The 15000-nt window shown below is 36.1% G+C and overlaps 1 protein-coding gene across 1 annotated transcript in view; it reads right to left on the bottom strand.

Moving 5' to 3' along the window:
* LOC136234032 (uncharacterized) overlaps nucleotides 1-3286 on the bottom strand; it is a 30038-nt gene extending 26752 nt beyond the window's left edge. Inside the window, exons 1-4 of the mRNA XM_066023786.1 lie at nucleotides 2976-3286; nucleotides 889-1056; nucleotides 682-771; nucleotides 77-213 (exon numbers count right to left, since the gene is read on the bottom strand). Coding sequence (XP_065879858.1) covers nucleotides 77-213; nucleotides 682-771; nucleotides 889-1056; nucleotides 2976-3167 — 587 coding nt within the window. The 5' untranslated portion in view covers nucleotides 3168-3286. The remainder of the gene's footprint in view (nucleotides 1-76; nucleotides 214-681; nucleotides 772-888; nucleotides 1057-2975) is intronic.
* Between the last annotated feature and the right edge of the window lie 11714 nt (nucleotides 3287-15000).

Genomic DNA, 15000 nt, shown 5'->3' with positions numbered 1-15000 from the left:
AATAAGAAGCTCCCGAGTAAAATTCAACAACCACTGAGAGATGATGCTACTATTACAATACACTTAAGATACAGACCTACGAGAGAGTTGCTGGTACAACATTAAATGAAGGCAGAATTCAGCGAACAATTCCCTTTCCTGACAACCTTGAAGTGATCTATATTTAATGGCAACCTCCTCACTGATCCCACCAGCATGGCATTCACCAATCACCTGAAACCCAACTAAGTCAACGAGCATAAAATAACCATATGCAAAGTCATTTAAATTTTATGCTAATTTGTAAGCAAATGAATAATTTCTTTTTAGCACAGCACAAATAAAATATTTTTAAATTAAATCAAATCAAAGAACATAATTATCACAATCAATAATATGATATCCTCATAAACAGAAGTCGAAAAAATTAAAACTAAAAGAGAGAGAGAGAGAGAGGATGGTCCTATCAAGTGTCAGAAAAAAGAATGCTTATTACAATAAGAGAGCAATAAAGGAAAACAAGAACAGCTCAATACTATCCACTAGCAGATTGAAAAGAAACAGCTCATATGTTCTCCGTGTGACCAAAGAAAAGACTAACAAAATACTTCAGATGGATTTGATTCGTGAAGTAAATGAAAATTTGGAAAGCTTATTAGCAAACACCAAATTGTTTGAAGAGTAGATAAATCTAAAACATACCTTTGCAGTTATTCTCAAGATAATCTCTTGATGTTGATGAGGAAGTTTACAAATGCTAGCAACAAGCATAGGTGCCATATGTTCTTTTTCCTATAGCACAGTAATTCATTATAATAATGCTCAGGTTGCAAGACTCTCCAGCTCAACAAAATGAGAAGGCTTAATATAAGGACAGTTTGTCTGATCATCCATTACAGATGTACATACCTTCACATCTACACGTTCAAATGCCATCTCAATATAAACAATGCAAAAGTTCTTAACCATTGGGGTAGCATTAGCTTCTGTATAGAGTTTCCATAACTCCAATAATGGCAAGCCAATCTGAGACTGATGTTTCACTCTTTTGTTCACATGACTCAAAATTTCAAGAACCTGTCATAACAAGCCAAAAAAAAAATGTTGAAGTAGGAACCCAACAGTTCAACAGCATACACTACATTCAACAAATCCAAATAAAGACGAGAAAAAACATTAATAATTCACATTAAGATGAGGAAAAAAGACAAAAAGAGGTCCAGTTTATCAACTGAACTTCAGTTGCACTTCTCATTTGAAACTCAAAACTAAGGAATAAAGGAAACATGCATATACACACACACAGACAAAAGCCACAGTGGCGCATTATAATTCCACTGCTTAGGCGTAGTTATGCACTATCGAGTGAATATCAGCCTGAAGGGTAAGCAGCTATTAGTGTAATGACATTTACCAAATGTTTGTTCATGAGAAACATAGAACAGAAGTGTAGATAAGATATACCAAAACCTAAAGGCATTAAGTTTAACAGCCCTTCCAACTTATACCTCTCTCACTTAACTCATATTCTTTTTTTCTTTCATTTAGTATATTCATATGGGGTACGGCATACACAATCCTGTCAAATCATCGTCCCTCAAGCGTTAGTACAAAAGGCCTCAAGTTTGAATCTCAATCGGTCCCCTCCAATAGAGATTTTTTCGTTGAGTATTTATGATATCACTTAGAACCAATCACTTCATTGAGCCCACAACTGAAACACTAAGTTTGCGTCATCTTCCACCGCATGCCTCCTACTTCTCCAAGAGTCACATTGGGTCTGATGCGTTAATGCTCTTTCCGGGAGCCGCACCAAGCTTCTTTCAAACATAAGCTACATACAATCTTCCTTCCAATATGGGCAAGAATTATAAGAATCTTATTAACCACTGCCTCGTACTCATAATTTTGAGTAATCAACTTTTTTTAGAATCTTTCCACTTTTTAGCACTGAAAGAGCTTAAAATGCCAAAATAGAATTTTCACTCAGACCTCACAAGGAACTATACTCACAGTCTGCATGACCTCACATATACTGCCCTCGTTTTTCTTCCACGTGGGCCTTCTTTGAATTGTGATATCAATCTACACTAGTAGGCCCTCTTTTTTTCTTCCACATGGGCCTTTCTTTTAACAGTTTCGTTGCAATCATAACCCTTAAACTAACAGTCTAACACTGAACAAGCTATAATGCTTGAGTAGTATCTCCAACAACTTGGTTTAGAATGTTCACATGTTCAGTCACAGAGATATAATATAATCTGCTTTGCAAAATAAACATGTTCACATTTCTTTTGAATGTACTGTACAGCTTATGTTTCTCTATGTGGAAACCAGATACATGCCGGATATCTTTCATGTTTCAACTGAAAGCATATCCGAAGACTAAAAGGTCTAATTTAAACAACAAAAAATGTCAAATAGTAATATTTTTGTGACTAAATTGCAAATCGAGGATAGGACTCAAATCCATGTGGAAAGGATAGAACTCTGACGGCTAAACTCTGCATTTAGGTCGCCAAAAGAAGTGAGAGATACTCTAAATAAGTCGGCAGCTCCTCATTTCCACTTCATTTGGAATCTTGACAAACAAAAGGAGTGTAATCGGCATAATCACCGAAACCAATTGAAGGTATATAATAAATACAATTTGTGGAATTGCATTAAGGACATGAATCAGACAGACAGCTAAATATAGCATTCAGTCAACATTATTACTACGATGGCTTCATCTAGGCATGTGAAAACAGAAGACTGGCATACTTCAAGAAAAGAAAAAAAAGGGGGGGAAAATTCTTTCTACATCATTCAAACTATGTTTCAATCTAGAAATAACGCCCTAGAAAATTGAATAAAAACTGACTGCCAAATTGAAATTTCCAGTAAAAGATGGAGTGCGTCACAAGTTGGGGCAATATCAGTTCAAATTAACCATGAAATTAAAAAGAGAAAGCAGTCTTAGTTCAAAAAAGGGAAGAGAAGGGTGAAGGTCATGCCTTATTACGAACAGCTGTGGACTGAGAGGAGAGGGAGGAGAGAGTGAAAGGGAGGAGCTTTGATAGTAAGGGTTCGAGTTTGGAGTCGTCACACAAGGCCAGTCGGGTCAACATTCGATCAAGCAGTTCTTCAGTCTCCGCATCGGACTTCGCCGGCGTTGTTACGGCTGTTGACGATGATGAGTCCGCCATTTTTAGTTTTGCTCTCTTGGTTTTCTTGTGGAGAAGACAAAGGTCAGTGGCAAAACAAATTAAGCGTTGGGGCCAATGACGTGTTTATAACTAGGCAAATAAGCCTCTCGGAGCTATGTCCCTCACTTGAACTAAATGGCATTTGCCCCAAAAATAAATAAATAAATAAACCATTTACTTCTTTTTTTTTCACTTTATTGGTAAATTCTATGGTTGTTTTGTTTTAAGCCAAAGAACCAGAAGTTACCATATCTACGCTTCTAGTAATTTGTAAAATTCTTCTTCACAAAGTCGTGAAAAAGGTGTCAGTATCGATGTCAAAGAGTGGTAGTAGCATTTAGACCTTGATTGCCTTGAATTTTTCTAAAAAGTTTGATTGGTCTTTCAGAAAGTATTAACACTGGCTCTTTCAACTTGCATAAAATGTTCAATTAGTCTCATGAACTTGCGTAAAATGTAATCAATTGATTATTCGGTTGCAAAAAAATAAGTTAAATGTGAAAGATGTATTGCACGCGTCTTAAAAAACGTAAAACGGTCAAGATCGGGGTATGTGGTTCTAATATTAAAGAAGACAAATTTTATAATTAAGCAAGTAATAACTTCATTTTGGATCTTCTACCATAACAGGTAGCCTATTAGTGGGGTGCAGAAGATAATGGAGGTGAGGGACGAGGGGTTGATTTTGGATCCCAAAAGGCCGCGATTGTATGTGGAATCCATGGAAGTGGAAATTACCAATGACGCCCAGTCAAAAAAGGGAGTGGAGGTGGGTCCTGTATTTCAGGCCCACCGGGGATTATGAGTATCCTTAGCTGGAACTGCCGTGGTCTGGGCAATCCAAACGTGATTGGTATCCATCGCCGGTTAATAATTTTTCTCATGGAAACTATGGTAAAACAAAATAGTGTAAGTAATGTGTGTAGGAAGCTTAGTTTTGACAAATTTTTTTGTGATGGATTACATTGGCCATGGGGTGGTCTTGCGTTGCTTTGGAAAGATAAGGTAATTGTGAATATTCTATCTTCATCTCAGAATTTTATAAATGCCTCTATTTCTACTCAACGGTTTCCCTCGTGGAGACTTACGGGTTTTTACGGCTTCCCTGAAAAGAGTAGAAGTAGGGATTCTTGGGCTCTCCTCAAATCGCTCGCCGAACCTCGTGATCAGCCATGGTGTTGCATTGGCGACTTTAATGATTTACTTAGTATTGCTGACAAACGCGGTGGTAATAGACATCCAAGTTGGTTGCTATCCGGTTTTCAAGAGACAATTGAGAGTTGTGGTTTGTTTAGTTTGCAGATGCAGGGTCATCAATTTACTTGGGAGGTTGGGAGAGGCACTGATAGGTGGATTGAGGAGCGGTTGGATAGAGGGTTTGTCAATTTGCGTTGGAAGGAGCTGTTTGTAAACTCCAAGCTGCGAAATTTAAGCACAATTTGCCCGGATCATTCGGCTTTACTGTTATCTGTTCAAGCATGGGTTCCTGTTAATTTGGTGAAGAGGTTTAGATTTGAGAATTGTTGGTTACGTGAGCAGTTATGCAGTTCTGTGGTTTGACAAGCATGGGGTAAATCGGCTACGGCTTCTATCTCTGAAAAGATACATGATTGTGCTGAGGCGTTGACATTGTGGAGCAGCGGTCTTGAGGGTAATTTCAGGAAAATGTTGGCGAGCCTTCGTTCTAGAATTGAAGCATTAAGAGGAAGGAGGGATCGATATAGTATGGATCAGTTTTCTAGAGCTTCAACCGAATTTGGGAAAATTCTAATGCAACAAGAGGATTTTTGGCGCCAAAGAGCAAAATTGTTTTGGCTTCGTGATGGTGACTCCAACACGGAGTATTTTCATAATGTGGCCTCGGCACGAAAATGCAATAATTCCTTTGTAGAACTTAAAAACAATGTTGGTGAGCTATGTGGCTGGGACAGCGGGTTAGATAGGCTGATTGAAGATTATTTTTGTGAAATTTTCTCAAGTTCTGGTTGTGATGCTGATCAGATTATTCCGCATATTCCTATGAGGGTTACTGATGAGGTTAATGAACAGTTGTGATATGCGTATATTACACTTATTTTTACCCCTTAATTCTCATGATTTAATTAGATAATTAAGCTATTAATGGGAATTTTAAGTGATTTTTCTATAGATTTGAGAAAGAGGACCTGGGTGGATCAATTGTGCTTAATTGGAGTGAAATTGATATTTTGGAAGAGCAAAAAGACCAAAATGGAGAACCAATGATCAAAGAGGAGTTTGGAGAAATGATATACTGCTCAGACCTGGACTGGCAGTCCAACTTATTCGGACTGGCAGTCCAGACCGCAAATTCCTGCAATCCAGAATTCCTAAAATGAACTTCCCAAGCTGGACTGGAAGTCCAACTTACCTGGACTGGCAGTCCAAGCCGCAGATTTCAGCAGTTATAAAGTGCACATTTTCTCACTTTGCAAGGGGGCAGAAAGTGGGCAGCCATCATTGACTCCTAACAAGGAACTCTAGACTGATCTTTAAAGGTTCACTGCATGTTCGGATGAAGAAATCACGTTGTGCGCAAGAGGAAATGAGTGCTCAAAGGAGAAAAACAACCAGGAAGAATGAGTGAGAACAACTGGTTGGGTGAAGCATGAACCCAACATATCAATCATTGATCTTTCCTGAATTCTAAAGATAACTTTCCTGAAGAAGAAATTTAATGTGCTACAGAACAGCCATGGCCTGGAGGAAATCATGAAGTATGGGCTGCCTGCCTGTGTTACGGACTGTTCTGTAATCTGGCAGAACAGTCTGTCAGGCCCATATCTCTTATTTTTTTAATCATTTATGAACAATTATTTTGCTGAACCTTAGGCTATTTAAAGAGCCTTAGTTTTATGTTTTGAGCATTCAGATTTTAGATCTGAATCATTAGGTGTAATTTTGTTTCTTGTTCTTTTAATGCATTGTTTGTTCTTCATTATTATTTTTGTCTTACTTCATTTAATTATGAGTAAGTAATTTAATTAACAGGTATGCAGCTGTTCAGGAAGAGGTAAAGGGGCAGGTTAACTTCCCTTTAAAGTCATTAAGTATAATTAGATTGGCTGTTCAGTGAGTAATTAACGTTAAATAGGAGTAGCTAACCTATTTCTTAGTGGATCAATTACGAGGAGACTCTTTTTGTGAAACAGAACTTTCACTAAACACATTTAATCATGAAACGGAGACGTAATTGATTAAATGTTAAGGGTTTTAATTGTTCAAGTTAAATGCTTTCCTGTTCTTAAGGCTTAAAGATATATTAATCTCAAGGAGACTTATTTTGATTGTTTTTAAAGAACGTTGGGAATATAGGGAGACCTTACTCAACCGATTTTCGTGAAAGATACCTTAAGCCAAAGCTGTTTCTATTTAATGAACAAGGAGCGGAGTACCTGTTCACTACCATTTTTGTGCATGCTGTATGCCTATTCTTCCCAAATCTGTAATTAAACTTCTCTTTAACTTGCTTTATCTTTTCATTTTATCAAATCAACACCAACTCAAATTAATTGATCAGTTACTCTTTAAACTTGACTGTTCTCATCCTTAAAAGTATTTATATTCAACTGTTCTATCCCTGTGGATACGATAATCTACTTACACTTTATTACTTATACCTAGTGCACTTGCTAGTGTTCACATTTTAGGACAACAAGCTGTTGGCACCTTTTGACCCGGAGGAAGTTCAGATTGCTTGCTTTTCAATGTGTCCTGATAAAAGCCCGGGTCCGGATGGGTTAAATCCTGCTTTTTATCAATGATTTTGGAATATTATTGGGACTGATGTTATTAAGGCATGTTTAGGTATGTTGGATCAGGTTTGTCTTCCTCCTAATTTGAATAATACTTTGATTGTCCTTATACCTAAAAAGTCGAATGTGGAGTTTATCACTGATTTAAGACCAATCGCCTTATGCAATGTGCTTTTTAAAATTGTGTCAAAGATGCTGGCAAATAGGTTTAAGCTTGTCCTTCTGTTGGTTATTTCAAGTACTCAAAGTGCATTTATTTCGGGAAGATTGATTACGGACAACATTATTGTGGCATATGAGGTGATTCATAAACTGAAAAATAAGAGACAAGGGAAGAATGGGGTTGCTGCTTTAAAGCTTGATATGAGCAAGGCTTATGATAGAGTCGAATGGGAATATTTGAGGCAAGTTTTGTCAAAGATGGGGTTCAGTCAGAGGTGGATTTCATTACTCATGGTGGGGGTAACTTCGGTTTCGTATATAATTACTCATGGTGGAAGAGAGATTGGTCCTGTGATTCCATCGCGAGGGCTCCGTCAAGGTGATCCCATCTCCCCTTTTCTGTTTTTGGTTTTTGTTGAGGGTCTTTCTTCTCTCTTGAGGGCTTATGAGGGTGCCAGTAGAATTCACGGGTGTCAGGTTGCTCGTCTTGCTCCATGTATTTCACACTTATTTTTTGCAGACGATAGTTACCTGTTTTTCAGGGCTAATGCTGAGGAGGCCGGGGTGATTAGCGACTGTTTGGTGACTTATGAGCGTGCTTTCGAACAATGTATTAATTTCCAGAAGTCTTCTATTCTGTTCAGCAAGAACTCGGATTCTGCTAAGATGGCGGATGTGTGCTCAATTTTAGGAGTTAGTCAAGTTGAGGATATGGGGTTTTATCTTGGTGCTCCAATTGCTGTTGGCAGGAATAAAATGCTGACCTTTAGTTACGTTAAAGATAGGATTTGGAAGCGAATTAATGGGTGGAAGGAGAAATTTTTGTCAATAGCGGGAAGAGAAGTTCTCATTAAGGCTGTTCTTCAATCCATTCCCACTTATGTGTTTAGTGTTTTCTTGATGCCTAATCAGTTCTGTGATGACATTAATAAGATGTTGAATAGGTTTTGGTGGAAATCCTCAAATTCATCTCAAAACAGTATACATTGGCAGAGTTGGGACAAGTTATGTCGACCAAAAATCTAGGGAGGTCTTGGCTTTCGGAGTCTTCAAGAGTTTAATAAGGCCCTTCTAGCAAAACAAGGATGGCGTATTTTGCAAGATCCTAAGTCTTTGGTTGCCAGGGTCCTCAAATCTAGGTACTTCCCTTCCTCTTCTCTTTCTTTTTGCGGAACTTGACCATTGTCCCTCATATTTGGCATAGTATATTAGCTGGGCGGGATGTATTATTACATGGGCTGCATACGAATATTGGTAATGGGTAGGCCACGAATATATGGGATAGCCCTTGGCTTCCGGTTGTGACAAATCTGATTCCGTCACCTAATATTCTTACTGTTCTTCCTACCGGTATGGTGTGTGACCTGCTTCAACCTGATGGGCGTTGGAATCTACAGCTAGTTGACCTATGTTTTCATCAGACCGATCAAATGAGTATTTTGTCTTTGCCTAGGAGGAACCTCAATATTGAAGATGGTTGGTATTGGTTCTTTGATCGATTCGGTAAGTACTCTGTGAAAAGTGGCTAAAGGGTGCTTCAGAATATTTTGGATAACAATGTCTCCTCCTCCTCACTTGTCTTGGTTGAGTGGAATAAAATTTGGAATTTAAAAATTCCACAAAAAGTGAAGAATTGCATTTGGCGGGTCTTTTCTCGATGTTTACCAACTTTGGCAAACTTAGCCCAACGACATTGCGCTTTTCCTAATGTGTGTCCGATTTGTCAATTTGGGGGGGAGGATGAAAATCATATTTTCCTTCAATGTTCCTTTGCGAGGGAAGTGTGGCTGATATTTTTTGGTGATTTTAGAATGAATGGTGTAGGAGATTTTATGCATTGGTTTAATCAATGCTTGTTGTTGACTGTTGTGGATAAGTTGGAGGGAATTGCTGGGATTGTTTGGGGTATTTGGAGACATAGAAACTCGGTTGTGTGGGAGGGAAAAAGGTTGCAGCCGTGGAGCTTGATTGAGAGTGTTAAGAATGAATTAAGGGCCTGGCGAAAGGCTAAAAGTTCTGGTGTTGTGCATGGAGGTTTGGGCTGTTCCGTGGCTGCTATGTGGGTTTCTCCAGCGGAGGGTCGGCTTGCTTGCAACATAGACGCATGTGTTTTTGCTGAAGAGGGGTACTGTTCTGCGGGGTTTGTGATTAGGGACCATAATGGGGTTTGCCTTTGGGCTGTTCAGAAGGTTGTTGCGGGTTTTTTTGAACCCATTCTTGCGGAGGCGATGGCGATTAAGGAGGCGCTATCTTGGGTAAAAGCAGCAGGTTTTCGAATGGTGGATTTCAGATCCGATTGTTTATCTGTTGTTCAAGCCATCCAACATCCTGTTTTTTCTTTATCTTACCTTGCGGATGTAGTTAGTGATTGTGTGATATTATTGAGAGATTTAGATGATTGTTCGATCTCATTTGTTAAACGGACAGCAAACTTTGTTGCTCATTGTCTTGCAAGAGCGGCTAGTTCTGTGCCTGTCTGTAGGGAGTGGTTGGTTCCACCTCCGTTTCTTGTTAACATTTTGTCTAACGATTTAATTCAATAATAGTGTTCAGTTTGTTTAAAAAAAACTTCATTTTTAATCTATTTTTTAATTATATAATAACATTCTAAGATGCGTGGAATACATCTTCCATATTTAACTTACTTATTTGCAATCGAGTGATCAATTGATTACATTTTACGTAAGTTCGAGAGACTAACTGAATATTTTATGCAAGTTGAATGGACTATCGAAACACTTTGAAAGTTCAGGGGTCAATCAAGTTTTTTGAACAAGTTCAGGGGGCAAATGATATATTAACCCTATCATTTATTTGTGACATAGGTTAAGAAGATGAGGGGGTGTTTGGTACTCGGGGAGAGCTTAAAGATAAGGATGGTTGATTGAGATAAGAATAAAAATAAGATAGTTAAATTTATTAACTCATGTTTAGTAAGTAAGATAGAGATATGGATAAAATAATGCATTTTACTATATTACCATAGCCAAATTTAAATAGATTAGATTGAACTATTTCCATTCCACCTTGATACTACAATAATATATAACTTAAGTTTTTAAAAGCTAGAATGATTAAAATTAACTTGAGAAATACTTGGAACATGTACTAAATTTTCAAAACACAAGTATATATCAACTCGTAAATAGAAAGAGTAACACCAAAATCCAATATATAATAGCTAATATAATTAATAGTACAATATAATTTACATTGGAATAGCTAATATATTTAAATATTACAAAATAAGTTACATATTCAAAATCACAGTTGCAACTCCAACAAAATACAAAAGAGGTCACAAAGTCATAATAAAGTTGCAACTGATTTTCATATATTAAAAAAAAGTTTGATTATCATCTACAATGAGTGACCAATTTCTTGTCCATCTGTCATACCATAAAAAATATCCAATTTGGCCGGATCTTGGCCGATGAAATGTGTAGTCATCACAACTTGTTCCGCAATGAACGCTCCTTTTCTGCATCTAATAAGCTTGAGACTGATTTAAAAATTTGAATGAACTCCGCCTCTAGATTTTCACAAGCTTTTTGTTTTAGAGATTGCTTAGTAGATTTTGGGATACTGTTAGCTTGAAACTAAGAGCCAGATTCATCCACAGCTTGGCTAACAACTTCATCTAGATCGATTTGATCTCCTAGACCTTTAACTTTAGACCCCTTAGCCAAGTCAGTATCATAAATCTCCACAAGCTTATCATAATGAATCATAGGTTTCATCCACAGATTTGATGCTCCATCTCGACTCTTGTAATAAAAAATATAGAATAGTTAATAAAATAAAAATAAAAATCATAATAAATAAAGAAAATGAACTATATTATCCATCCTATGAAGCATCCACACCTCAACTGGTATAAACCAGTTGCAGCACCAATTGCTTCAACTGGTTACTGCAACTGGTTCATACTAGTTACTTGCTGCAAATTGGTATAAACCAGTTTCAACAGACCAAACCCGTTTGTCTCTCTTCTTAGCCGCTATTGTACTCTCTCTTTTCTTATTATGTATTTACAAAGATAAATACAAATAACCAATGCAAATAAGAATTATTATGACAAACTCAAATAATGAAATAACCAATGCAAACATAAGGTCTTTCTAGTTTTTGGAAAAAAAAGGCAAGTTCATTAGGTTCTTCTGTCAAACTTTGTTAGGCTGATGACAACCCAACACAAATCATAATACAAATAATAAATTCAATTATCAATTCTCAACCAAGTCAATGTAATATTAAATACAAAGCCTTACAAAGTAAATAGTTCAATAATAATAAAAAGAAAAATCAAAATCAAAAGTTGCACCCAATTATTCAACATTTCTTGAGCAAGTTGGTCTCTCCATCCACTCCACTGGCTTCATGTTATTATAACATCAATATTATCTACATCGTGTTCTTGGGTTTGCAATTCATTTAACTGTTATTCTAATGGTTTATAACTCATTTGTTGTCTTATGAGGTTGTGAATATAACAGAATGTTAATATTATGTCGGTATGTGTTTCAACTGAATAATAAGATAGATTTCTTAGTATAGCTCATCGTATTTTTAGCAAATCAAAAGTACGTTCAATCACATTCCTTGCAGATGCATACTTCATATAAATAATTCCTCCTTCTTAGTTGGTGGATTTTTTCATTATTGTAAATGGTAATGTTGCCTTCTATATGGAGCAAAAAATCCTTCAAAATTCTTATATCTAGCATCAACAAGATAATAACAACCAATGGAAAATGAATATAATGAATCAGAATATATTGAGATATTAATATATTGAGATATTTAAATAATGATTGTAGAAAATGACATTTCTTACCACTAGGAACCTTAAACCCATTTGGTCTTGAAATAACATCTCGAAGTATCTTACCATCTGCAGCTGAACCTTCCCAATCTGCTAATACACAGATAAATTGCATGTTTGATCCACAAACACCAAGAATGTTTGTTGCAATGTCATTTTTTTTCTAGTTCGATAACGTGGCTTATCGATGGCACGCACATTTACATATGTTCCATCTAAAGCACCAATGCAATTCTATAATACAAAGAGAGTAGTTAAAAATTTGTTAAGTTTCTATATTATAAATAAATTGATCAGTTCCAATTATTTTTACCTTGAACCATTTCCACCTTCCTTTTATACAATCGTTGAAGATGGTTATGGGGTCTTTAGTAACACTCTCCAAAGCTTTAGACTACTCTTAAAACATCACGAATCTACTTGTTGTCTCTTGTGATTGTTGAAAGTCAAATGTTAGTTCTTGATTTTTCTCATCATAAGTAATTGTATGTAAGAAAATGACAATCATTTCTTCCACACTCATATTTTTAGTATTTAAGCCACTAGTATCTCGCACTAGAGAGCATAAAACTCTCAAACAGTGTTTATCCATACGAAGTTGCTCAATACATAAGATGTCACTTCTCTCTATCATATTACTTAAATGTTCTGATCGAGATATTGGATCATACCAACAAGGCTCCCTAAACATCCTACGTCTACGTCTCCTGATCAAAGTCCTCAAAATAAACATGAGTAGTCATAACGTAATTAATATTTTCACTCTACATCGTCTCTTTGAATTCCACATGATTAGAAATTATCCTTTAGAGCATCTACAATTGACCATATTCAATAAAATGTATTTCATCATACTATTGTTTTCCAATGGTTAAACACTACAACCACTCAATCACATGGACCCACTATTAAATCATATTTTTTATTATTATTTTCTATACCATTAATTTAACTACACAATTATTATTATTTTTTATGTTTAGTTTTCTATCGGCTAGTTTTTTAAAAATTGTTGGTATTTAATTAAAGCATTCAAAGCATATTTTTAAAGACTTTTTTAAAAATAGTTGGTACTTGATAGTGGACTAATTAAAAGTTGGATGTTTTAAAAAAAATACATTAAAATAGACATTACATTAAATATAAAACTATACTAAAATAAAAATTGCATTAAAAATAAAAATGACATTAAAATAAAAATTACTACTCCTTGTATCTGTTTTTTACTGCGGCACATAAGAATCGATGATTCTCGAGTTGCTCTTCGTTCATATGGCTGGTATCCGATGTCAATACTTGGTGATCCTTAAGTACATCATAATTTCTTTTATTATCATATTGTGATTTAAAATCGTCCAATATACACATCTTTTCTTCCTTTAACTCAACCATTATAGTCATAACATAACATATTGTTTCATTATCCGTCTTCTCCTTTCTCTTCGCCTTTGCCTTTGCAGCCTTTTGTATGATAAGACCTATTTCACGGTCATAAAATTGAAAATTTGTCTCTGCATTTGATGAGGAAGTGTACGCACCATTTTCATCAAGTCTAGTCTTTTTAGAAGCTCGGTCAATATACCATTGGTTGCCTTCCATTTTTTGTCATATTTCACCATAAGCCAAACATGCTCAAGACTGAAGTCCTTCTTTTTGTTTTGTTTGTAAACTAATCTAGCATTTTCTTTCACTTGATCATCACTCCAACCACTATAATGTTCTCCCAATAATTTATTATAAATTTGATTAAATTCATTAATAGTTGGAAGCATCCAATAGCATTATTGCCTGACGGAAGTAATATTTCTTTGTGAACTGGATGGTCGATTTTCATTGAAGTAATCAGTGATCTGCTTCCAAAATGTCTTAAAGTGTTGACTGTTTCCAATAACACTGCAACTTGAAATAGTTAGCCAAGCACTCACAAACATTTTTTGATCTTCCATTCTCCATGGTACACGTTTTTCCCAAGTACTATTTTCTTAATTAAGAATAGTATCATTCTTCGGTTGTATAAAAAAAGTTGGAATTTGAGACTCATAAACGGAACCTTTATGTGGTGTAACTTCTTGAGTAGTAGGAGATAATCTCTCATAATTGGATTGCATATTTGAACGCTTGAAAATTCATTAGGGCAGCCAATTTGGCATGTATGCATTAAAACCCGATCCCAAATTTTGCATATATGGATATGTAAAATTCGTTTGCTTTCAGAAATTTGGTTGCGGGTTGTAGTTCATACAATTTGGAAAATTTGGAGGGTTATGAAAATTGTTGGTATTTTGAGAGAAAAATGAATATTCATAATTTTCATTTCGAATATTATTTGGGGTTGAATTGGGAAATGGTGAAGAATTGATTTTTTTTTTCATAATTGATTAGTAGGATTTTAGAAGAAAATGAATGTAATTTTTTTAATGCAATTCTTAGTTATATATAGGAAATTTTTCATAATCGATACATCACAATTAATTTGTCATTAATTTGTTTCTAATATCTATGTAATTAATTTAAAAAATATTTAAAAAAATATTTCTACCGTTGGAGAAGGCTCTCCAACGGTAACAACATTTAATTACCGTTTGATAACAGGTAGCGAAATTCCGATCTACTTCCGTCCCTGTGGGGGCGTCGTTGGGTTCGACGGGGGGAAGCTCCGATGCCAAAGTCAGTAAGATGAATCAAGGAAACAAACTGAATTGACAAAGGTTATAAGAATGTGTACCTTGATAGCCTAGGGGATCAGGCTATATATAGCTGGGAAGTTGTAACCTTCAGGTAACTAGAAAGTCTCCATTAATGCTTCATTAATGGCGGTTACGAGTTATCCTTAACCTAGCGGTTTGGCTAATTAATAACTCATTAATGATCTTTTATGGCCGAGTCGACGGCCAGCCGTTATAGAGGCGAATGGAGAGATTCGCCTTATAGGTCCGCCAGCGGATCTCTTGGAGCTGATCCGTGGAGATCCGCCAGCCAGCTTCCCCTTGGGGATCACTACGTGGCGTACTTTGAGGTGAATATCCCTTTTGGTCCTCAGGATAATATCTCGATGTTATCAGAAGCCCCCAAA

Source organism: Euphorbia lathyris, chromosome 6 (assembly GCF_963576675.1).
Source record: "Euphorbia lathyris chromosome 6, ddEupLath1.1, whole genome shotgun sequence".
NCBI lineage: Eukaryota > Viridiplantae > Streptophyta > Magnoliopsida > Malpighiales > Euphorbiaceae > Euphorbia > Euphorbia lathyris.
The sequence above is the reverse complement of the archived record's forward strand: the minus strand, read 5'-3'. Positions and strand labels throughout refer to the sequence as shown.